This window comes from Bombus flavifrons, chromosome 3 (assembly GCF_040668555.2).
Source record: "Bombus flavifrons isolate JBK064 chromosome 3, iyBomFlav1_principal, whole genome shotgun sequence".
NCBI classification, from domain to species: Eukaryota; Metazoa; Arthropoda; class Insecta; order Hymenoptera; family Apidae; genus Bombus; species Bombus flavifrons.
The window spans coordinates 12430407-12449325 of record NC_138444.1 but is presented as its reverse complement, the minus strand read 5'-3'; the positions used below and the strand labels follow the sequence as shown (position 1 = coordinate 12449325).

The 18919-nt window shown below is 39.4% G+C and overlaps 2 protein-coding genes and 1 long non-coding RNA gene across 17 annotated transcripts in view; 2 read left to right on the top strand and 1 right to left on the bottom strand.

Annotated features, from left to right (window-relative positions):
- The window catches only part of LOC138178229 (uncharacterized), a 134964-nt gene extending 131434 nt beyond the window's left edge, over positions 1 to 3530 (top strand). For all 9 annotated transcript variants that reach the window (XM_069109865.1, XM_069109864.1, XM_069109862.1 and 6 more), the window contains one exon: positions 505 to 3530. In XM_069109865.1, coding sequence (XP_068965966.1) covers positions 505 to 995 — 491 coding nt within the window. In that variant the 3' untranslated portion in view covers positions 996 to 3530. The remainder of the gene's footprint in view (positions 1 to 504) is intronic.
- Positions 3531 to 7532: 4002 nt separating this feature from the next.
- LOC138178232 (protein stoned-A) lies at positions 7533 to 18885 on the top strand. 7 transcript variants are annotated; one of them, XM_069109877.1, is made up of 3 exons: positions 7559 to 8007; positions 11963 to 12132; positions 16133 to 18885. In XM_069109877.1, the coding sequence occupies exon 3, from the start codon at positions 16166 to 16168 to the stop codon at positions 18875 to 18877; it is 2712 nt and encodes a 903-aa protein (XP_068965978.1). In that variant the 5' UTR covers positions 7559 to 8007; positions 11963 to 12132; positions 16133 to 16165; the 3' UTR covers positions 18878 to 18885. The 7 variants fall into 7 exon arrangements, 6 of the variants coding, with proteins under 6 accessions (XP_068965980.1, XP_068965978.1, XP_068965979.1 ...); XM_069109879.1 differs by lacking the exons at positions 7559 to 8007; positions 11963 to 12132 and adding an exon at positions 7533 to 7551; XR_011172638.1 differs by lacking the exons at positions 11963 to 12132; positions 16133 to 18885 and adding an exon at positions 8825 to 9800.
- LOC138178242 (uncharacterized) lies at positions 8593 to 10215 on the bottom strand. Its single transcript, XR_011172642.1, has 3 exons — positions 10082 to 10215; positions 9790 to 9972; positions 8593 to 8847 (listed from the first exon to the last, which is right to left on the bottom strand). It is a non-coding gene; the product is annotated as an uncharacterized LOC138178242 (long non-coding RNA).
- Positions 18886 to 18919: the final 34 nt, after the last annotated feature.

Below are 18919 nucleotides of genomic sequence, written 5' to 3'. Positions count from 1 at the left end.
GCACGCGTATTTCGAAAATGTCGCGATTCAAAATAATTCAGTCCTGTGTTAGAACAACCAAATCATCAAAGTGTCGAGACGCTCGTACACGTTTACCATTCCGATTTGTAATTAATCTCTCATTTATTTCGGCACATGTTTTCGCATAGTCTTTCATTTCCTTTCTTTCTTCCGCTTCTCGGCCAGCCAATCACAGTCTCTCTTTCACGCGCTCCTTTATTCGTCATTCAAATAATCGCTACAAAAGAGAAACGTTCAAGGGCTAAGACTAGAAAATTACACAAGTAATATTGCTTTATCGTTTTCTACAGTCTATCCTCGTCGCTAATGTCAAGCGTTTAGCAAATGATTTTTTCTTTGTCATAAGCTTTTAAACAGTTCTTTGTTTTTCTTGAAGAAACTTGTTCGATTCGCATCATCTTTGAAATACGCGTGTAATACGTATAAATCACTTGTTCTTCATTCAAGGACAACCGTTCTACAGGAAGATACTCATTGTTTCAGACACGAGTCGTCCTAGGAAGGATTCGGAAGTGGACGGCCAGGACTACCACTTTATTTCTCGTTCTCAATTCGAGTCCGATATTCTCTGTCGAAAGTTCGTCGAGCACGGCGAATACGAGAAAGCTTATTACGGTACCTCCGTGGAAGCTATACGATCCGTTGTAAATTCCGGTAAAATTTGTGTTCTTAATCTCCATCCGCAAAGCCTGAAGATCCTTCGAAATTCGGACTTGAAACCGTACGTGGTGTTCGTGGCGCCGCCGAGTTTGGAGAAGCTACGACAAAAGAGGATCAAGAATAACGAGAGCTTCAAGGAGGAGGAGTTAAAGGACATTATAGAGAAAGCGCGGGAAATGGAGGACAAATACGGTCATCTGTTCGATATGATCATTATAAATACGGACACGGATCGAGCGTACAATCAGCTGCTGACGGAGATCAATTCGTTGGAACGGGAGCCTCAATGGGTGCCTGCGTCTTGGGTTCAATAAATGAACGCAGGCTTTCGGGATATCATCGAGCCAGATATATTTTCGCTGAAACGTGTAGCGAAAGGCTAGGCAATTGAGAGAGGCGGCTTTAAAGTCTGACTGGAGATACTTCCAAGGACTGGTTCTTTTACTGGTGCCTGTTATACAATTTTACGTTTCGTACACGCGCGTAATTAAACTCCTTGCCAGGCTATCGTACTTCAAGTACCGCTGGTTTGGTGTAGTCTTCCGTGTCGTATATGGTGCCATCTGATATTCGAAGATCGTCGCGTCAGCAAGCATTTTAGAGGGCGTGGAAAATCCCCGTCTTGTTGTAATTTATCGTTCCTCGAGCCTCGAGGTCTGGCGTCCACCCAGGAAACAGGCAACGAGAACATCGAGATCCTCGACTTTGAATGTCGAAGAATCCTGCGATCGACTGGCGTGGCGCTTGTTTTTCATCGTAACCGGCAAACACTCTAGTTTTCCTCAGCGTAATTTGTACCGCGAGATGCCCCGAGGGAAAAATCGCTACTACTCCGCATAAGATATTATATAATAACGTTTTCCAAAGATGTGTGAATCTTGAAAGAGATCGTCCTACTTCTTTCAAAAGTCACCAGATAATTCCCCAGGATAACACCGAGCCGCGAAGAAAAAAAAAAAGCGAACCGGAACCGCGAAAATCTTGGACGGCAGCAGCCTTTTCACTCCGCGAAAGAATCGAAAGACTTTCACACTCGTTCGTATTTTGCGCTGTCAGGAATTTTCACGGCGATCCTATAGCAGGGAGGCGCGGTCTCTACCGCGGAGTTTTTTAAGTCAAAAAGAAATATTTCGCAGAACTTTGCGAGTTGTTAAACGATTAACGTAAAGACAAGAAAAACAAAAAAAAAAAAAAAACACGTTTCCTCGTATTTGTAATTTCGTGTGAACTAGTAATTCGGAGAAGGCGGAACTCATAAACGTTTCATCGTTCGCCCTAGGCACTCTCTCGTGTTTGTTTAGAGAAAAGAATCATAACTTTTAATCCAAGTAGACATCGTTAATGCGAGTATAGACATAGGCTCGTGTGTGAACCAGCATAAACAAATTTTTAAGACACTTTGAAATGAAACAGAAACTTCTAGGGTACTCCTTTCGTTTTCGTCCTCGAGCGACCATTAGACCTTTCTTCTTTTTGTTTTCTAATCCGACATCGATACTCCATGTCAGCCACTGTTATATTTACCACCCACGTGCATCCTCTTTATCCTCGACTAGCAATAACGCAAGATGTTTTTCGAGTCGAAGATCATCGCTGAAAATGAAACATGGTTTCGTGGCTCCAAAAGAAAAAAAAGAAAATAAAATAAAAAAAGACCCAAAAGAGTTAAGCGAGAAGAAATTAATAGGAATCGCATCGACGATCGATCGTTTTTAGTTCAGAGAGGAGAGATTTTCCGAGGGTAGTTTAATTTCGATGTCGTAAACCCAGCTAGCAGCGAAAAAACAATGTTTCCAAATGAGAGAAACGCGAAAAAAAAGAGATACTAATTGCTACCTTTTTAGCTCACTATTTAAACAAAAGAAAATTATGTTAAGAAATCACGCACGATGGTCGGAGTAATTGTGCCAAGTGATTGGGCCGCGTGTTAAGGAGGACACGAGAACTGAAATGTGCCAAAATATTTGAGTCTCTTTAGAAGAGACTGAGAGAGGGAGAGGGAGTTTTGTTCAGGAATGACGTATTATTAAAAGAGAAAGAAGGAGGAAAATGTGAGAGGCAAAGAAATACAAAGAGAGACAGAGAAGGAAGAAAGGACTTAGGAGAAACACGCTCAACGGCACTTTCGTATCTGTCATTATATTGATTCTGTAAATATTTGTGCACTTGTATAGAAAAAAAGAAAGAGAAGATGAATAAGAAGTTATTATCGTTATTATTATTAAATATTATAATTATATTAATTATTATTATTATTATTACCATTAATTGCTTCGACTTTATTCTTGTTAATTGTCATCGTATCACCCGTATTCTATTTTCTCGAGCCATTTTGAGACACAGCTCGTTTTAAATCACGCGAACGAAGGTCAGTAACACGATTGTATTTTTTAAGTGCTAATCAAAAATCCCCGACGACAGCCTTTATTTCTGTCTTTTTTTTCGTCTTTTTTTTTTTTAGCTGGATCCGTGCTCGAGTATGCGGCGTCGTTAATGCGTTATGCCCGACAAATCAATTAGGATTTCCGTAGGTAATGCGTTAACAGTGCGCGCGTAATGTACAGAGAGAGAGAGAGAGAGAGAGAGAAAGAGAGAGAGAGAGAGAGAGAGAATGTGTGAGTTTGGAATGGTCTCTGTTCGAAGTGTGTGTACATTAATTATCGTTGCTCCCGAGTATTTTTCTCGACAATCCAACTTCATTTTATGTGTAAAATAAACGTACAACATCAAGGAGGAAATCTGTATGTATAGGTGCATACGTTTTGTATATACGTACGGTATATACGCACACATGTATGGGGAGAATCGAACGAGAACCGAATATCAAAAAAACCGACCATTGTTGTTAATCTCGAGTCAGCTATTTTTATGCCTTTTCGTTTCATCCAGCTGTTCTTCCTTCTCGAGCCCGTCAAACACGTATGAAACAAACGTAAAACCGGAAGTCTGAAATAGTCTGAATATACGAAGCGTTGCCTTATTCTTATCCTTTTTCTAACCTTTTTTTTTTAACGTCTCCCTGTCCTTGGAGAAATGCGAAATTTTTTGAAAATTTTTCCTGACGGAAACTGTGTCTAGCAGAGCGATATCGTAGAGTTGTAACGTCGTTTAGAAGTCTGTGATGTGTTAGGTTAATCGAGTCGCTGTGTAGATCGTTGAGCATGGTGCGGGACCGAATTTAATTCCATTATTATTATGGGACCGTAAAGAATCACGAGAACACGCCAACAAAAGTGGCGAATTGATAGCATTGCTCGGCGTAGACCGCGGAGTTTTATGCATTTTTGAGAAATTCCAAGGTGCGCGTAATACATAGAGGTAATGTAAAATATCTCTGTAACACGTAGTCGATAAAACAGTTTTCTATCCGAGTTTTTGATTACATTCATAAAAATGTGAACTTGCATAAATATCCGCAGCCTACTTCGATGAGATCGGCTCGTATATCCGTCTTAAATGAAAATAAAGCACGAAGTGCCAGATGGCGTGCGGTACTATAATTAGCAATAACGAGGCGCGAAGCTAACAGCGCACAGCCGCGATAAAAGATTCTAAAGGAAAGAAAAAGAAAAGGGAAAGATTAAAATTAGCTTACGCGTTAACTATATGTTGTCTATCGTTTAAATAGACCGCGGGTAGGAGATCCAATGGACCGATCGTTCGTGGAGAGGAGGGAGAAAAAAAAATGAAGAAAGCTATTTATTTGAGACGCACGAAACATTAAACCGAACGAAAAATGCGTTTCATTTGGAGTAGAATTCACCTTGAGATTGAATATTCACGATTATTGCTGTTTCTCAAAGATATTATGTAGATAGACGATAAACTGGAAAATTATCGTCATATAAATATACATATAGATATATATATAAACAGTCACATATACATACAGTACCGCTCATAATTATTTTATATTTATTTCTATAATTATTTCATTTTTAGTATAAAAACTAAGCTAGCATGTACGATTTCTTGGTGAAACAATGAACACTATCTCGAATGAATTATAGTTATTAAATTTCAATCATTCCACTCATCGATTTTTAAAGTCATTCGAATAATTATGAACGGCAGTGTATACGTATGTGAAGACCACAGAGAAAAGACATGATAAGTCACATTTTTCATATGAAAGCAGTTTTAAAATCCAGTACCTTGTTTTGTTAGTCAATCACATACTATCAAAACTACCTTTGTATTGAATTTGATTATGAGGTCGTCCTTCTGTAAAATATTTATATCAGAACTATTGATCTCGAGAGTACTATGGTTATCATATTTTATTTTTTTCACAAAATTTCATTGGATGTGTCATCTATCGTTAAAACGCATATATCTTTGGACAGAAAAATAGGTTGTTCCTCTTTTTAACTACGTTATACTAAAGTAAACCTCCTTATTTCTTTTTTTAACCACGAATTAATGTCAGAACCAGAACAAAATTGTACTTATGATATTTCTCTCCTGTAATCTTCGGATGTATATGTATGTACACAAACGTGAGACTTCAATCCTAAGGTAAAACGAGATGTTCCTCGATATTGCAAAAGATCAATAGGAAGTATCACCATCGTTTCAGCCCCTGAATATCCTCCACACATTCTGTTACGTATTAAATAAAAGTTACTGTAATATTTCTAAGGTCGCTTGTCAACTTCACACACACACACGCATGCACGTATGCACACACACATACAGAGCTCGATTGATCGATCATCGCCCTTTATAGCCTCGATCGTACTTTCCTCGCAGCTTGCTGCCAAAAGTCGACTAATTTTCTTCAAGAAATCGACTACAGAGAAAGAGAGAGAAAGAAGGCGAGATATACGCGTATTTTAAGAATTTAATTAAGAAGAAACTCGATGGAGAAATTCGTTGGGATTTTAATCTTGAAAGAAGACGAAGGTAAAATAGCAAGCAGAAGAAAATAGCATTAGGAATGTTAGTAAGTTATTTGAAATTTCAACGCACAAGGGAGCGTAGACAATTAACCTTGCTACGATCCTAGAGTTTCTATACTTCAATTTTGCTCTCGTTTTACCAAACAGAGACAATACGTAATCTTTTGAGAAAATATTTAATTCTGTTGCTTTCTTTGGATTTATACCTGTAATGGATGCTCTGTTTCAATAGAATTGATTAAAACATAAATAGTTTTCGAATATTTGATTTTAGTATTCAATAGTATTTCTATGCTCTAGTATATTCTATGCTTTTTATGAATGAAGTGTTTCAAGAAAGAAGATGTCTGAAGGAGTAAAGGAAACAGTAAGGTTAATATAAAATTCGTACATACCAATAAGACTTCTTTCATATTTTGTTCAAACCGAAGATAGTTTTTAAGGTTAGAAAAATATAATTAGTCGAGAATGATCATAGCAGGGTTAAATCCGATGAACCTTGTATATCGACGACGAATGCTTGCAATCTTTTTCAGAAAAATCCACACGAATTGCGGAAATTCGGCTCGATTCCAGCAATAAAACTGACTACTCAGGAGATATATTCACCCCTGTGCACCACGAACGCGTTTTTTCTATTTTCAATCTCCTTGAAAAAAATCACCATTCATAGGAACTCCTATCTCAATCCACAAAATTGCATGACATCTTTTTGAGCACATACACGTGAAACACATAACCTTCAAAGTTACCTGCATACGCTGTAAGTCTATTACAGATCATACATATTCCCCATTTTTTAGTATGTAAATTAGTCCACTATTCTTATACTGATTAGTGTACTGGAAAAAAGCAGCTTATTAACACAAAAGAATAGCACGACGACGCGAAGCGGATGGTGGCTAACGGTGGCCTCGGCACGCTTTGGATCTTTTCAATTAATAAACCAAGATTGGAGAATCAATAAGTGAAATCATTCTCTGCGCAAGTTTCCAAGCTTCAGTCGCTATATTATACGTTTCTTGATGGATCTATCAGATCAAATGATAGGTAAAAAGCAAACTTACTTAAAATGGAGGAAATGAAACTAGGAAAGATTACATCTAGGAAAGATCACAATAGCAAAATTCCTATATAGATTGAAGTATATAGAAATATAAGACAACAGTCACGAGTAATAAGAATAGACAGTGGCGGATGAAAGACAGTTTAAAATTCATATGCTACTTACGAATTTTAGTACCTCTTTTCCCAAAAATTCATTCTATTGTATATCGTATTGGTCAATTCCATAAGCAATGTGGTTTTTCTGAGAGTTAAGTTCAAAACAATAGGATTAGTTACTATCGTTTTAAAGAACTGGAATAGAAAGCATCGTGGAAAAAGATAGTGAATTATAAAACGTACGAGAAAATTCATCACTGATCGATTGCTCGAAGGTAATTGTTTATTTTCATCTAGCAATATGAAAGCCGACGACGACGCACTACTTATGAGATAACCTATGCATTGCTCTCATTTAATATAAATCCATTTTGTAAAATTATAGTGCCCCTTTATACTTCTTATTTGATGAACTTTTTAATGTACACCACTGTATATGGAACCTTATAGACACACCACGTAACGAAATCACCAAGGGAACCACAACCGTGTTCGAGTAAAAATTCTAAAGATCCAGCGGACCAGTTGCGCATCGTTCGATATTTCGCAAGAAGCTGTAAAGAAGGTGGAAAGTTAGTAGGGACAGATCGATGGTGAAGAATTTGGTATCCGCGAACGTGTTCGCGTTTTGAGGCCATCGCTAGCGAAGGGTGGCTAGGAGAGGGAGAAGGGGCACGTTATGGAAGTGGGGAGGGCTACGTTAAGGGGCGTCGGGGGCGGTGGTCGTCGTCGTTTCTACGCGCATGTTTCTTCTCCGCGAAACGGATCGATGCTGGAAATAGCTCGACCCGCAGGAGAGTACGAGGTGAGTCGGCTTCGCTTTCGGCAGGGCCTTCGCAGCTCTCCACGCCCGCTGTTTCCTGTTTTCCAGACCAAAGGGAAAACGTAACTCGTAGCTAGAGCCCACGGTCCGTCTTCTTTACGTTCCCGCGAGCTTCCCTCGTCACCCGGCGAACGTTATTCGCTGATTTCCTCTTCGACGTCGTTCTTCCTCTCTCCCCCTCCTCAGAGAGTCTCTCTCTAACTGGACACTCTTCTCTTCTTCGATCATATTCGATATCTGCCACACTGGTATCAGTTCAATTTCATCCTCCGTCATCTTCTGTATCACTCTTCTTCCTTCTTCCGGTGCTCGTTCCTCCGAGTGTGTGCTTCGACGATTCATCCCACCGGCGAGCAAAAGAAACACAGAGAAATCTCGACCGCGGGATGACTCGAAAAAAATGTGCGTCGTACAGATGTGGCTGACGAGGCTGGAATCGTAAGTACAACTAGCCGAAAGATTTTTCTTAAACGTAGGTGTATAGCGCCGCGAAAACCAGAGCGAAACGTGGCCGCCGTGACACGACACCTACGCTTCCTCCGATTGATCCGCGTTCTAATACGTTTCGCTTCGCTCGCCTGAACGATCTGCACTCTGAATTTTTAACACGTTCCTCTGCTTTGTCGCAGTGACAGAGAGACGTTATGGCCTCTCCACTTGTTCCTTTGCATCCTGGCTATATCGTTTGCAGGATTCGTCCGGCCGCTTTCAGAGTTTCCTCGAGAAGATTTCCGGTTGCGCCTCTCGAAGAAAACACCTTAGATAGAATTGATCTAACCATAGACGGATGATCTTGAATGTCTCGTAGATGTCTTGTCTATCCTATAATCTCTAGAATATAGTAGAATCGATTGAACGCGAAGACTGTGTCATAGTGTTAGAGGTAGCAATGTCTAGGGAAACAGAGTGTCTTGGTATATCTACGACGGCTTTGGTACGTTCCAGGCCGATTTAATGAAAGATACGTGAACTAAAAAGAAGCATTTCGTGTACTATAATACGTAGAAATATTCTAGACCGATTGTGGCTTCGTACATAACGCTGACGCAGCAATGATAGTTGCTAAGACGATAATGAACCATTGAGAACTGACTTGGTCGATACGCCTCGCGTTTCCTCCTTTCTGTCATCCCTCGTGAATTTACCATCGGATACGTGCTTCGTGTTTCGATTATGCATCGGGCTTATTACGTTCTGACATCCATTCGATGTTCACCTTTCGCTTTCCTCTTTGTAATCGAATTCTCCGTTTCAGCCTGGAGTCTCGATGGTGGACGCCTGGAATAGAATGGAGTAACGATTTGAAATCGAACGGTTGTCGAATTATATCGTTGTAAGACAGGTGATAAAACTGGTCGAGTATAGAGCATCGTCCGTGCCGGTATTACGCGTGCGCCTTGGTAAATCCGGTGGACAAATGTTCGGCATATTGCAGCAATGTTCTTCGCCGAAACTTTTATTCAATTACGTCAGAAACTCAAGCTACTCTCCTACGAAGAACAGATATCGTGCTCTATTGTTCTTCAACGACTTGCAATATGTATCGGTGCTCGTCGACTTGACTCTTCTACGTTGTATCAAATAAGATTCTAGATATGCGCAATTGCCTTGTAGAGTAGATTTTATGGAACGGAATTTCTTGTTTTATATAGATCTTTATTTTCTTATTATTGGAAACGTTATGTGGCGGAATGTTGTTGGGTAGAATATTATTGTACAACTGAGGAATAGTAGAATATCTATTTAACATATTTGTTGCTAGTGAAATATGATTACCCATCCATGAATTTGCCATTTCTTCTTTTACTTTTCCTAATCCTTATGAATAGACTGTGAATGTTTATGCAATTTCGTGTTTTTTTTATAAACCTTATGAAATGGAATCTGCATAGAAATTTGTTTCACCGCTTAATTTTTTATATCAGTGAAGCTTATTTGAACATAGAATCTCGTTATAAATGAAACTGTATATTCTATTTAAAAAATCATGATTAATGTATATCTTCCCAAACTCGAGTGTATTATAATCTTTGACGTTACGCAATTGTGTTCTCTGCTAAAATAAGAACAATCAAAATAATGTTTGTTTCAGTATGTTCTGTGAAAAGAATATTAATTGTGGTTTTATCCGAATTAACAAGAATGAAAATGTAATAATTGTATTAGCAGCATTAATTAAATTAATGAATCAATGCCAGCGAATGTGTGAAGACCACGTACAGTGTTCGAGCATTGGAGCGACGCTGGATTTCATATGGGGTTTGGATTTTCTAAATATAAATCGGCACGCGCACCATTTTTCTCCTCTATTGGATTTCACTCCGCTAGACCCCTTCCTTAAATTTTTCAGTCGACAACTCAACCATATACCGTGACACTGTTCTCCATCCTGTAACCTAGAATCTACGAAAAACAAAATGTTAGCTATATCTCTTTCTAAATTGTGAGGTTAAGAGTCATAGAAAAAACATGTCAGATTTTGGAATTAAATTCAGGTTAAATTGTTCTCCACCTTGCAATGAAAATTTCTAAGACAGATTCTGGTAAATCTCTTTGTATATTTTTGATAATATTTCTAAAATTTTCAGGTTGAGTTGTTTCCCATCCTGTAAGCTAGAACCTTTGAAACAAATAGAATTTTTGATAAGTTTCTTCCTAAATTTTGAGGTTAAATCGTTCATCATCCTGTAAGCTAGAACCTCTGGCACAGAAATAGAATTTTTGATAAGTCTGTTCCTAAATTTTGAGGTTAAATTGAGATTCAGTTGTTTACCATCCCGTAAGTTAGAACTTCTGAAACACAAATAGAATCTTTGATAAATCTCTACCTAAGTTTTGAAGTTAAATCGTCCTCTATCCCATAAGCTAGAATCTCCAAAACGGTAATACAATTTTTAACGAATCTCTTTCTAAATTTTGAAATTAAATCATTTTCTATGCTGTAAGCTAGAATCTCCGAAACAGTAATAAGATTTATCACGTGTCTCTATCTATAGTTTGAGGTTAAATTGAGGTTCGATTGTTCTCCATTCTGTAAGCTAGAGTTTCTAAAACAGAAATAGAATTTTTGCTAAATCTCTTCCTACATTTTGAGGTTAGGGGTCACAGAAGAAACTTCGTTTAAATAAATGATTGATACATAGGTTTGATAGTAGCTGGTAATTAACTCTGGTAACAAGTGTTGCTGTCGATTCTGTGTGCAAAGGCACGAGCGGTACTGGTCGATAATTTCTGTTCACCTGGTGACGCTGTTCGGACCAAATTTAATTATCTAGATGCCGGAGATAAGAATATACCTTATCGTGTCAGGCATTGAGATCATCTCGCGATATTATCATCGATCGTTTCTTAAATTTAACGTTAACTTCATCGACCAGATCTTCGTTGATAGAAAATTGAAAAGCTATAGATATATGAAAAGCAAAGAATACAATCAATCGTCACGATCAAGTTCCACTGGGAAACGCTGAAAGTTTGAAAAGCTTATTTGCAGCAGAACGAAACTTTACGAAGGTCCCTTGCAATTCCTAAGATTTCATCTCAACTTTTTATTCTTTCGTGAAACTTTCGTTGGCTAAGCTGGACTTTCATTTAATTTAAGTTACGCTAGATCGTACCATAAGTAATTTTGTACTCACATGTGCAACTTCAAAATATAAAAGTATTTTATATCCGATTGCAATTAGATAGCGTTCAATATTTATTAATAGTATCAAATATCAACGTTTATATTAAGACGTAAAAAAAGTTTGTCGTACTTATCAGCAGATAATACCTTATCTGATCTTTTCTGAAGCTATTTTTACAATTTACCTCATTTATCATTTTTAATTTTTGCTTTCAGAAATTGTTAAATTGCGATGGAAAATATTCGGTTGCCTCCTTGAGATTCAATTTTCTTCTATATTTTTTAATTGTTTATACTACCTGAGCAAAGTGACGCATTTCAATTATATTATATTAAATGCTTTGTCAAATTTTGTTTAATGTGTATGGCTGATCATTCTGTCGATTAAACTACAGATATACAAATTTATATTTTAATGAAGACGACTAAAAATATTTCAGATATGGGCATTTATTTGATTTATCGATTGTTGCAATACGTACTATATCTTGGATATTTTATATATTAACAATAATGATATTTATTTGTAATTAACAACAAATTTTGTACATGTATTTACATATTACAGACTATAGTAAAAGATGGAGTTAGGATAAAAAATAAGAATACTAGGTAACAAGATATGTTCATAGATAAATGCAAAAGAAAGAAGAAGAAAATATTATAAACTTATTAAAATTCTTCAATTTATAATCATCTTTCTTATCACATTTAATGCTATTAACGCTGTTCACAATCTTTCTAATTGTTAATCGTAAATTTCAGGAATTACCGTACCAAACTTTCCTATCTTAGAAATTCGAAGTCGAGAAATCAGATGCAAAATAGAGGAGCGGCATTATTTGTGGAATGACCTGATATCCTTCGTTCGATAGAATTAAAGAGAACAGAATTCTCGTCTCCGTAGAGTCGTAGAACTAGAACAGTGGTCGTAGGTGAGATTGCCGATTTCTCAACCGTTATCGATTACAGTTTCCTGGGTTGCATGCAGGTGTACTCTGACGATGATATCGGTTTTAGTTGGGGTGAGCTGCGATAGTCGTTGAGTTTGTTAGCACATCAGCCTCGACACGACCACCCTGCAGTAATCTGGAGCACGTGCTCTCTCCTGCTCCCCCAATTATCGATGAAATTCTGTTTCGTACACTATGTCGGTCCCTTTTGCTCACTGGTAACTCGTCGACTTCCGACGGTGTCGATTTAATTGCCATGTTGTTCGTCAATTGTGGTTCTCAGTTGTTTGCAAATTTCTTCAGTTCGAAGAAAGTAATTTACTCTCTGATTTTGCCATTTCAAGTATTAATAATTCATCAAGATATTAAGATGTTGAACCAAATATGGTGAAAATCGTAATAAGAAAGATTGGAAGATATTAGGATCGAAAAATACTATTCCAATAATTTTCGAGATGAAGAAACGAAAATATAGGAGGATGAGATATTAGATTAAAATTCTACCTCTGTGCAGTTCTATTTGTGCATTTGTGTCCTAGTAATTGTAAAGTATGTTGCTTTACTTTATATTTATAATCATATTTATACTTTATACGTGTGAACAATTCTTGAAGTACCTAGTACAGAGATAGCAATTAAAATTAGATATGATATAATGGAGGACATGAAGGGTTTTATTAAAGAACGTTAGATGTATTCTAAAGTATTTCCTAAATTTGAGGCCCTCGACAGAGTTAAAGTCCAAATAAAACTCAAATTCTACCAAACATATGTAAGAATCTACAGACACTTAGTCCAATTATTCAATTATTTAAATAGCTGTAGCAAACAACTGTTTCTATATTTCTGGAAGGATAATCCCAATGCATCGTTAGCAATTAAAACTATGGCGCAGATGGACATTGTTGTCGAAAGATATATAGCTTACACTGATGTTAATTAAATTCCCCATTCGTAACGGATTAATATGCTAACTATGACTGTCGCGTAAGACTTTAAGCCTCTTATCAATGATATAGATCGTGGTGTACGCTCGACTAGCAAGGGATATTCGCGTGTTGCACAACTTTGTTCTATCTGTTTAGAAGATACGTAGTATCGCGTAAAAATATATGATCTTTTCAACCCACAACGTTCGTTTAGTATGTGAGAATAGTTTTATGCTTTCTGTTCATTAACTATTAGCAATAGAAATATATTTTTTGGAGTGGTTTTATGAAGAAGACACAATGTACTAAGATTTGAGATTAATTTCAGATAATCTCAGATCAGATAGTTAATTTCAAGTTACAAAGCGGATAGATTCTTCATGTTATCTTCCAAAAGCGATATTTTAAAAAGTTTTAGCCGATATTATACAATTATGCGTTGTTATGTCCTTGTAGTCGCTATTAGTTAAGATTCTTTTAGGTATTTAGTGCTTTTTATTAATTATTAAAGCAACACATGTTCTTGGTTGGCTTTATCAAGTAGACGTAATTATGTGGCAAGATTTGAGACCACAGAAACCATATACATTTATCGTTTAGTCAATTAGTATTTTATAGAAGTACAATGTTACGTGTAAGCAACATCAGACGCAGAAAAGACGAGACACGAATGCGGTTTCTATTGTGTGATGATACAAACTCATTGACCTAAAACCAAGCGCTGATAAAATACACAAGCAAAGAGACAAGATTTCTGGCATTTTCTCAGCAATACCGCTACGGAGGAGCGTTGTGAAAGGCCAACAGGAAGGGTAAAATGGTCACGGTTGTACGGTACTGCTGATCGATCGGATTGTTCTGGCAACGATCCCATTACGCGTACACGACCGTCCAAATCAAACGTTTCATTTTTATCAGACAGATAGAAAAATTGCAGATAACGACAGCTTTGTCCTCCGTGAAACTCGACGGCCTTTGTCCTTCGTCTTTCTCGTAGCGATCCCATAACTGATCTATTCGAATCGATTTTATTCCAGGTCTGAGTGTAATTAGACTAAATCAGAGGATGCAGTAGATGAAAGCGACGTAGCGAAGTGGTAAAATCGGTTAATAGTCGAAGCTTATCGTTAAGCAAGCTAATGGTAACTGTACCAAGCAATTAGAAACGTATCAAGGACCATAAGGCTCGTAAAGACAGGCGCTGGTTTGTCTGCAATGTTGGTTTTCTCTTCTTTAAACTTCTTCGTGCATTTGTGCACATTGCTCTTGTGAACCATGTCATCTCCGCAAACATTCTATAGCCTTCTGTGGACAGTCTGCACGTCAAGAATTCAACGGTGACACGCTGCTCTTGCTTGAAATCCGTTATTTACATGCAACGAAGAGGAAGAAGAGAAAGAGTTACTACGAAGAAAGAGTTGTCCCACCGATATGTGGAATTTAAACGACCTACAGTCACTTGCAGAAGTCTACGTACATCCCTTAGATATAAATTGTTATAGTTAATAGTTAGAGTACAAATCATTTTGTGACCAAATGCGTTTTCCATTTCTTTGCATTAAGTCGAACGCACAGAATTCATCAGGAGTATGTAGATTTTCGTACGACTGACTTTTCAGTTAATAATAACGTTGCTCGTGTCGTATACATCGATACGTGTACGACATCGTTTCGAGAGTTCGACGCGGAAAGATGAACGAGCGCATAGAGCGACGTGTTTCGCGGCGTGCACGCGTTAAAAAAGAAGTGGACGAATTTAGCACGGTTATAAAGAGCGACCGACTAAATAAAGATCGGTAGTGTGCAACAAGTATTCGAGGATTCGGCAAAGTAGCCTGAAACGTCGCGTGGGTGTTGTCGTTTCATTCGTGAGCACACGCATGTCACTCGCATCGCACGTTTCGCACTTGCAGCTTGCTGTTCGCGTTGCCCTCTTCCTGCACCGATCGATCGATCGTCGATGATACTCGACGATTGCATAGAACGCGTATAGAGTATTATTATAGTCTTGCTGCGACTACCCTTGGTCACTGTGGATCGTTTAGAATTGCACATAATGGCGAAATCTGCATGAAAGCACCTGTAATAATCGCGTGAATCTAAATCTTTACTAATTGAAAATATCGTTCTCCTATGATTTGGTATCGCTATTGTTACGAAACCTAAGACCTTCTCCTGTAAAGAAAAAATATGAAAGAGGTTTCTCGTGGGAAAAAGGTTTGAACACGTTCGCTACTGTTATCGATCGCGTTTTGTTTCTTGTATTTCTGTACAATGTAATACATTACCAGATAACCAGATACAGCGAAGCTTACATTTGTATTGGTCGATTTTCAAGAAGCGAGTTACGAAAGTCTTCGTACATCTTATGACAAGACTATTTTTATTTATATAGTTGGTAAAACAAACGTGAAATTTCATTTCGATATTTCAGTATATAGCGTATATATTCTCCACCAAGGAAATGAGATTGAAGGGAAGATAAGATACTCGCGGAATATTAATATAATTTACAGTTTAAAATAACGTATGAAGCTAGAATCTGTTTTAGTACAAACGAGTATTCTATACGTTTATCGAGTCAACGAGCAAGATTTTTCTGAATGACTGTATACGTTGGTAGCGAACGTGCTAATAACCCATTGGCATGCACAGTTATTAAGCAGCCTGAGGAAGACTATACGTATGATCCCCTCAGAAGCCAAACTAATCAACTCGATTCGTGTGAAACGATAAGTTGTATCGTAGCACAACTGACAGATAGATAATTCAAAATTCTGAGCCGAGCTTGAGAAATAATATCCCTGTGGTATCGTCATCCTTCTCCATGGAGTTGATCAGCGTGGTTCTTGCATGACGCGTATAACGTTTGGTCTGGCGTAATTCATAAAAATTCGTGTTACTATTGCTTAGCACCTTTCGTACAGATAGAGAAGAAAAAGGAAGCCGAAGGCGATAACGACGTTTAAGACGTTCGAAAAACACGGTGTGCCAATGGGTTAAAGCTTGAACCTTCGAGGCAGATTAACGAAAAGTATGAATACCGATTGCAGAGGCCTCGCTTGTTCCACGGTAGCTCTTAGAGGATGCACAAGCTAGCCAAGGGCCTGAAGAAGAAGAAAAAGCCGAAGAAGGGCAAGAAGGGGGCAGAGGAGGACGAGTTCGACCCGGAGGAGCTCGAGCGTTACAGGCGCGAGCGGGCGGAAGCCCAGCAGAAAGCCGAGCAATCCGGTGAGCAGGCCAGCAACGCCAGCTCCGACGAGTGGAAGAAATTCGAGGCGTTGACGGCCGGAGTCGACTCGATCCTCAAGAAGACACAAGGAGATCTCGATCGTATAAAATCCACTTCCTTCTTCCAACGGAAGCCGCCGCTAGAAAACGAGAAGAAAGAGGAAGAAGAGGAGGACCAGGAAGATCCTGGTAAAAAGTCTTCTTCGAAGAAGTGGGTAGGTTTCGACGAGGAAGGTAATCCGATCGAAGGTGAACCACCGGACTTCGAGGGAAAGGGAAAAAAGAAAGAAGACAAGCCTCTGGTTAACGAGGACGGTCTCGTCGAACTTCCCGACGACGAGGATGAACACGAAGACTCCGCCGACGAAGACGTATTCGATACAACCTACGTTGACGTTCTCCAGAATATCGACGTTCAACTAGCTTACATTCCCGACAGTCCAACCGAGGAGGAGACCGGCGACGATCCGTTCGACACTACAAACGCGGACAAAGTACTAAAAACAGTAGATAAGAAGGGGAACAGATTGGTCAGTTTAGGGAACGCGGTAGAGGTCCTCTCCGGGAGAGTCGATTACGTGAGTTCGTGCAAGATCACGAGAGGCAGGCGACCTAGACTGCAACAAGATTTATTATTGGATGACTTCGAGGAATCTGAGCAACTCGCGGAGAGTAGCAGCGTAGTTGCGGAGCCTGTGGACGTGACTAAGACTTTGCTGGACGACGACAGCGACCTTCCTGATATTCCTGTCGATCTTACGAAGCTTCCTCCGGTTCTACCAAGACCAGTCAGCCCAGCTGTGAATCAAGAGAACGTTGCGGACAACAAACCGTCTAACGGACCTTTGGATATTTCTGAGTTCGAAATATTGAAAGAGAAAACGATCTTAGAGGAGATTCCTGACTTGGACGACGCAGAGTTCGATTTAGACGCAGCGCCAGATGAGCCGGTACGTCTCGAGGAGGCTGACGATCCTTTCAAAACTAAGGAACCGGCGGCTGTAGACTTCCAAGCCGAGATAATAGAAGCAAGCTTCGAGGCAGCTACTTTCGTCGACGAAGAAGATCCGTTCGACACTACTTTCGCTGAGAATATCCTTCCTGGTAAGACAGAGTTAAAGTTCATCGAGAAAGAACTAGAAGAGCTTCCGGTTTCAGAGGTGACGATATCCTTGACCGATCCAGCTGGATTGAACAGAGACTATGAGACAGGTTTGCTGAAAGAAGAGCTCAGAGCAAAGGTCAGTAATTTGCAAGCTAAGAAGGATCTTCTAGGAGGATCTACAACCGATCTAAGTCAACTTGCGGACGAACCTATAGCTCCAGTAGAAGATCTCAGCTACGTAGACCCTTTCGACACCTCTGCTATCAAAGAAATTCCTCCTGGAAAGACAGAGTTGAAGTTCCTCGAGAAAGAGTTGCTTGGCGAACAACCTAATCTTTCTAATTCTCTGGACGACGACGATTTCGATCCAAGAAAGGACGAGCAGCCAGCTGTTCCGGTTGACATTGCTGTATCCAAGCTACCGCCAAGGCCTCCTCTTCCAACAGCACCTGTTAAACCAATCTTTCAGGTTGAATTCGAAGAAGAAGAAGATACTGGTGAGGTTGGCGACCGTGGACGAAGATCTTCGAGGCCAGAGGTGCTAGAACTAGCACCTTCGAAGACCGTTGCTTTCGAACTGCCTACACCATCCAAACGTCCAGACCTACTGACAACCACCGAAGAAGAGAAAGCTCTACCTTCGAAACCTCTGACACCTTATTATTCTCAGAAATCTATCGACGACTTGTTACCTATACAGGAGGAGGAAGCTGATGTGGATCCTTTCGATACCAGTTTCGTGGCCAAGGTAGCTCCCGGAAAGACAGAATTGAAGTTAATCGAGTCAGAATTGTTGAAACAGGAGTCAAAGTTACCTCATAGCCTGAGCGACCACGATTTTGATCCACGAGCCGAAGGGGAACCTGTAAGAAGACAGAGCGATTTCACAGCTAGTTCTATCAGGCCGAGCAACTTGAAAATCGCCGAGCTTCAGGACTCTGTGTTGAAGAAGTTCGAGGAACAGAGGAAACCGAAATTGCAGCAGAGGCAGGAGAGTTTGCTGGACGAGAAGATCGAGGTGGACGCGAAGCCTCTGACGCCAAGAATCGAGTCGAAGCCCATCGAAGAAGAAGAAGAGATTTCCTACAACGATCCTTTCGACACTTCTATCGCCACTAATATTCTTCCTGGTAAGGCGGAGCTGAAGATTCTCGAAAGCGAACTGCAGCAAATTCCTGGAGAGCTGCCCGTTCGTCCTGTTCCTATCGCATTCACAGCGATCATTAAAACTAGCATTCCGGAGGTTGATCCTGACTTTGATCCCAGAGCCGAGGAAAAGAAGGAAACAGCAGATTATTTGTGCATCGACGACCAAGATCCTGGAGCCAAAGTACTTACTCCTTTGCAGAACGACGACTTCGGTTTAGGAGAGGACGTGGATCCTTTCGACACCAGTTTCGCTACCTTAGGGCCAGGAAAAACTGAACTGAAGATACTGGAATCCGAATTAATGCAGAAATAGAAGAAGATCTAATCTATCCTCCTTCTCTTCCCAGTAAAAGAC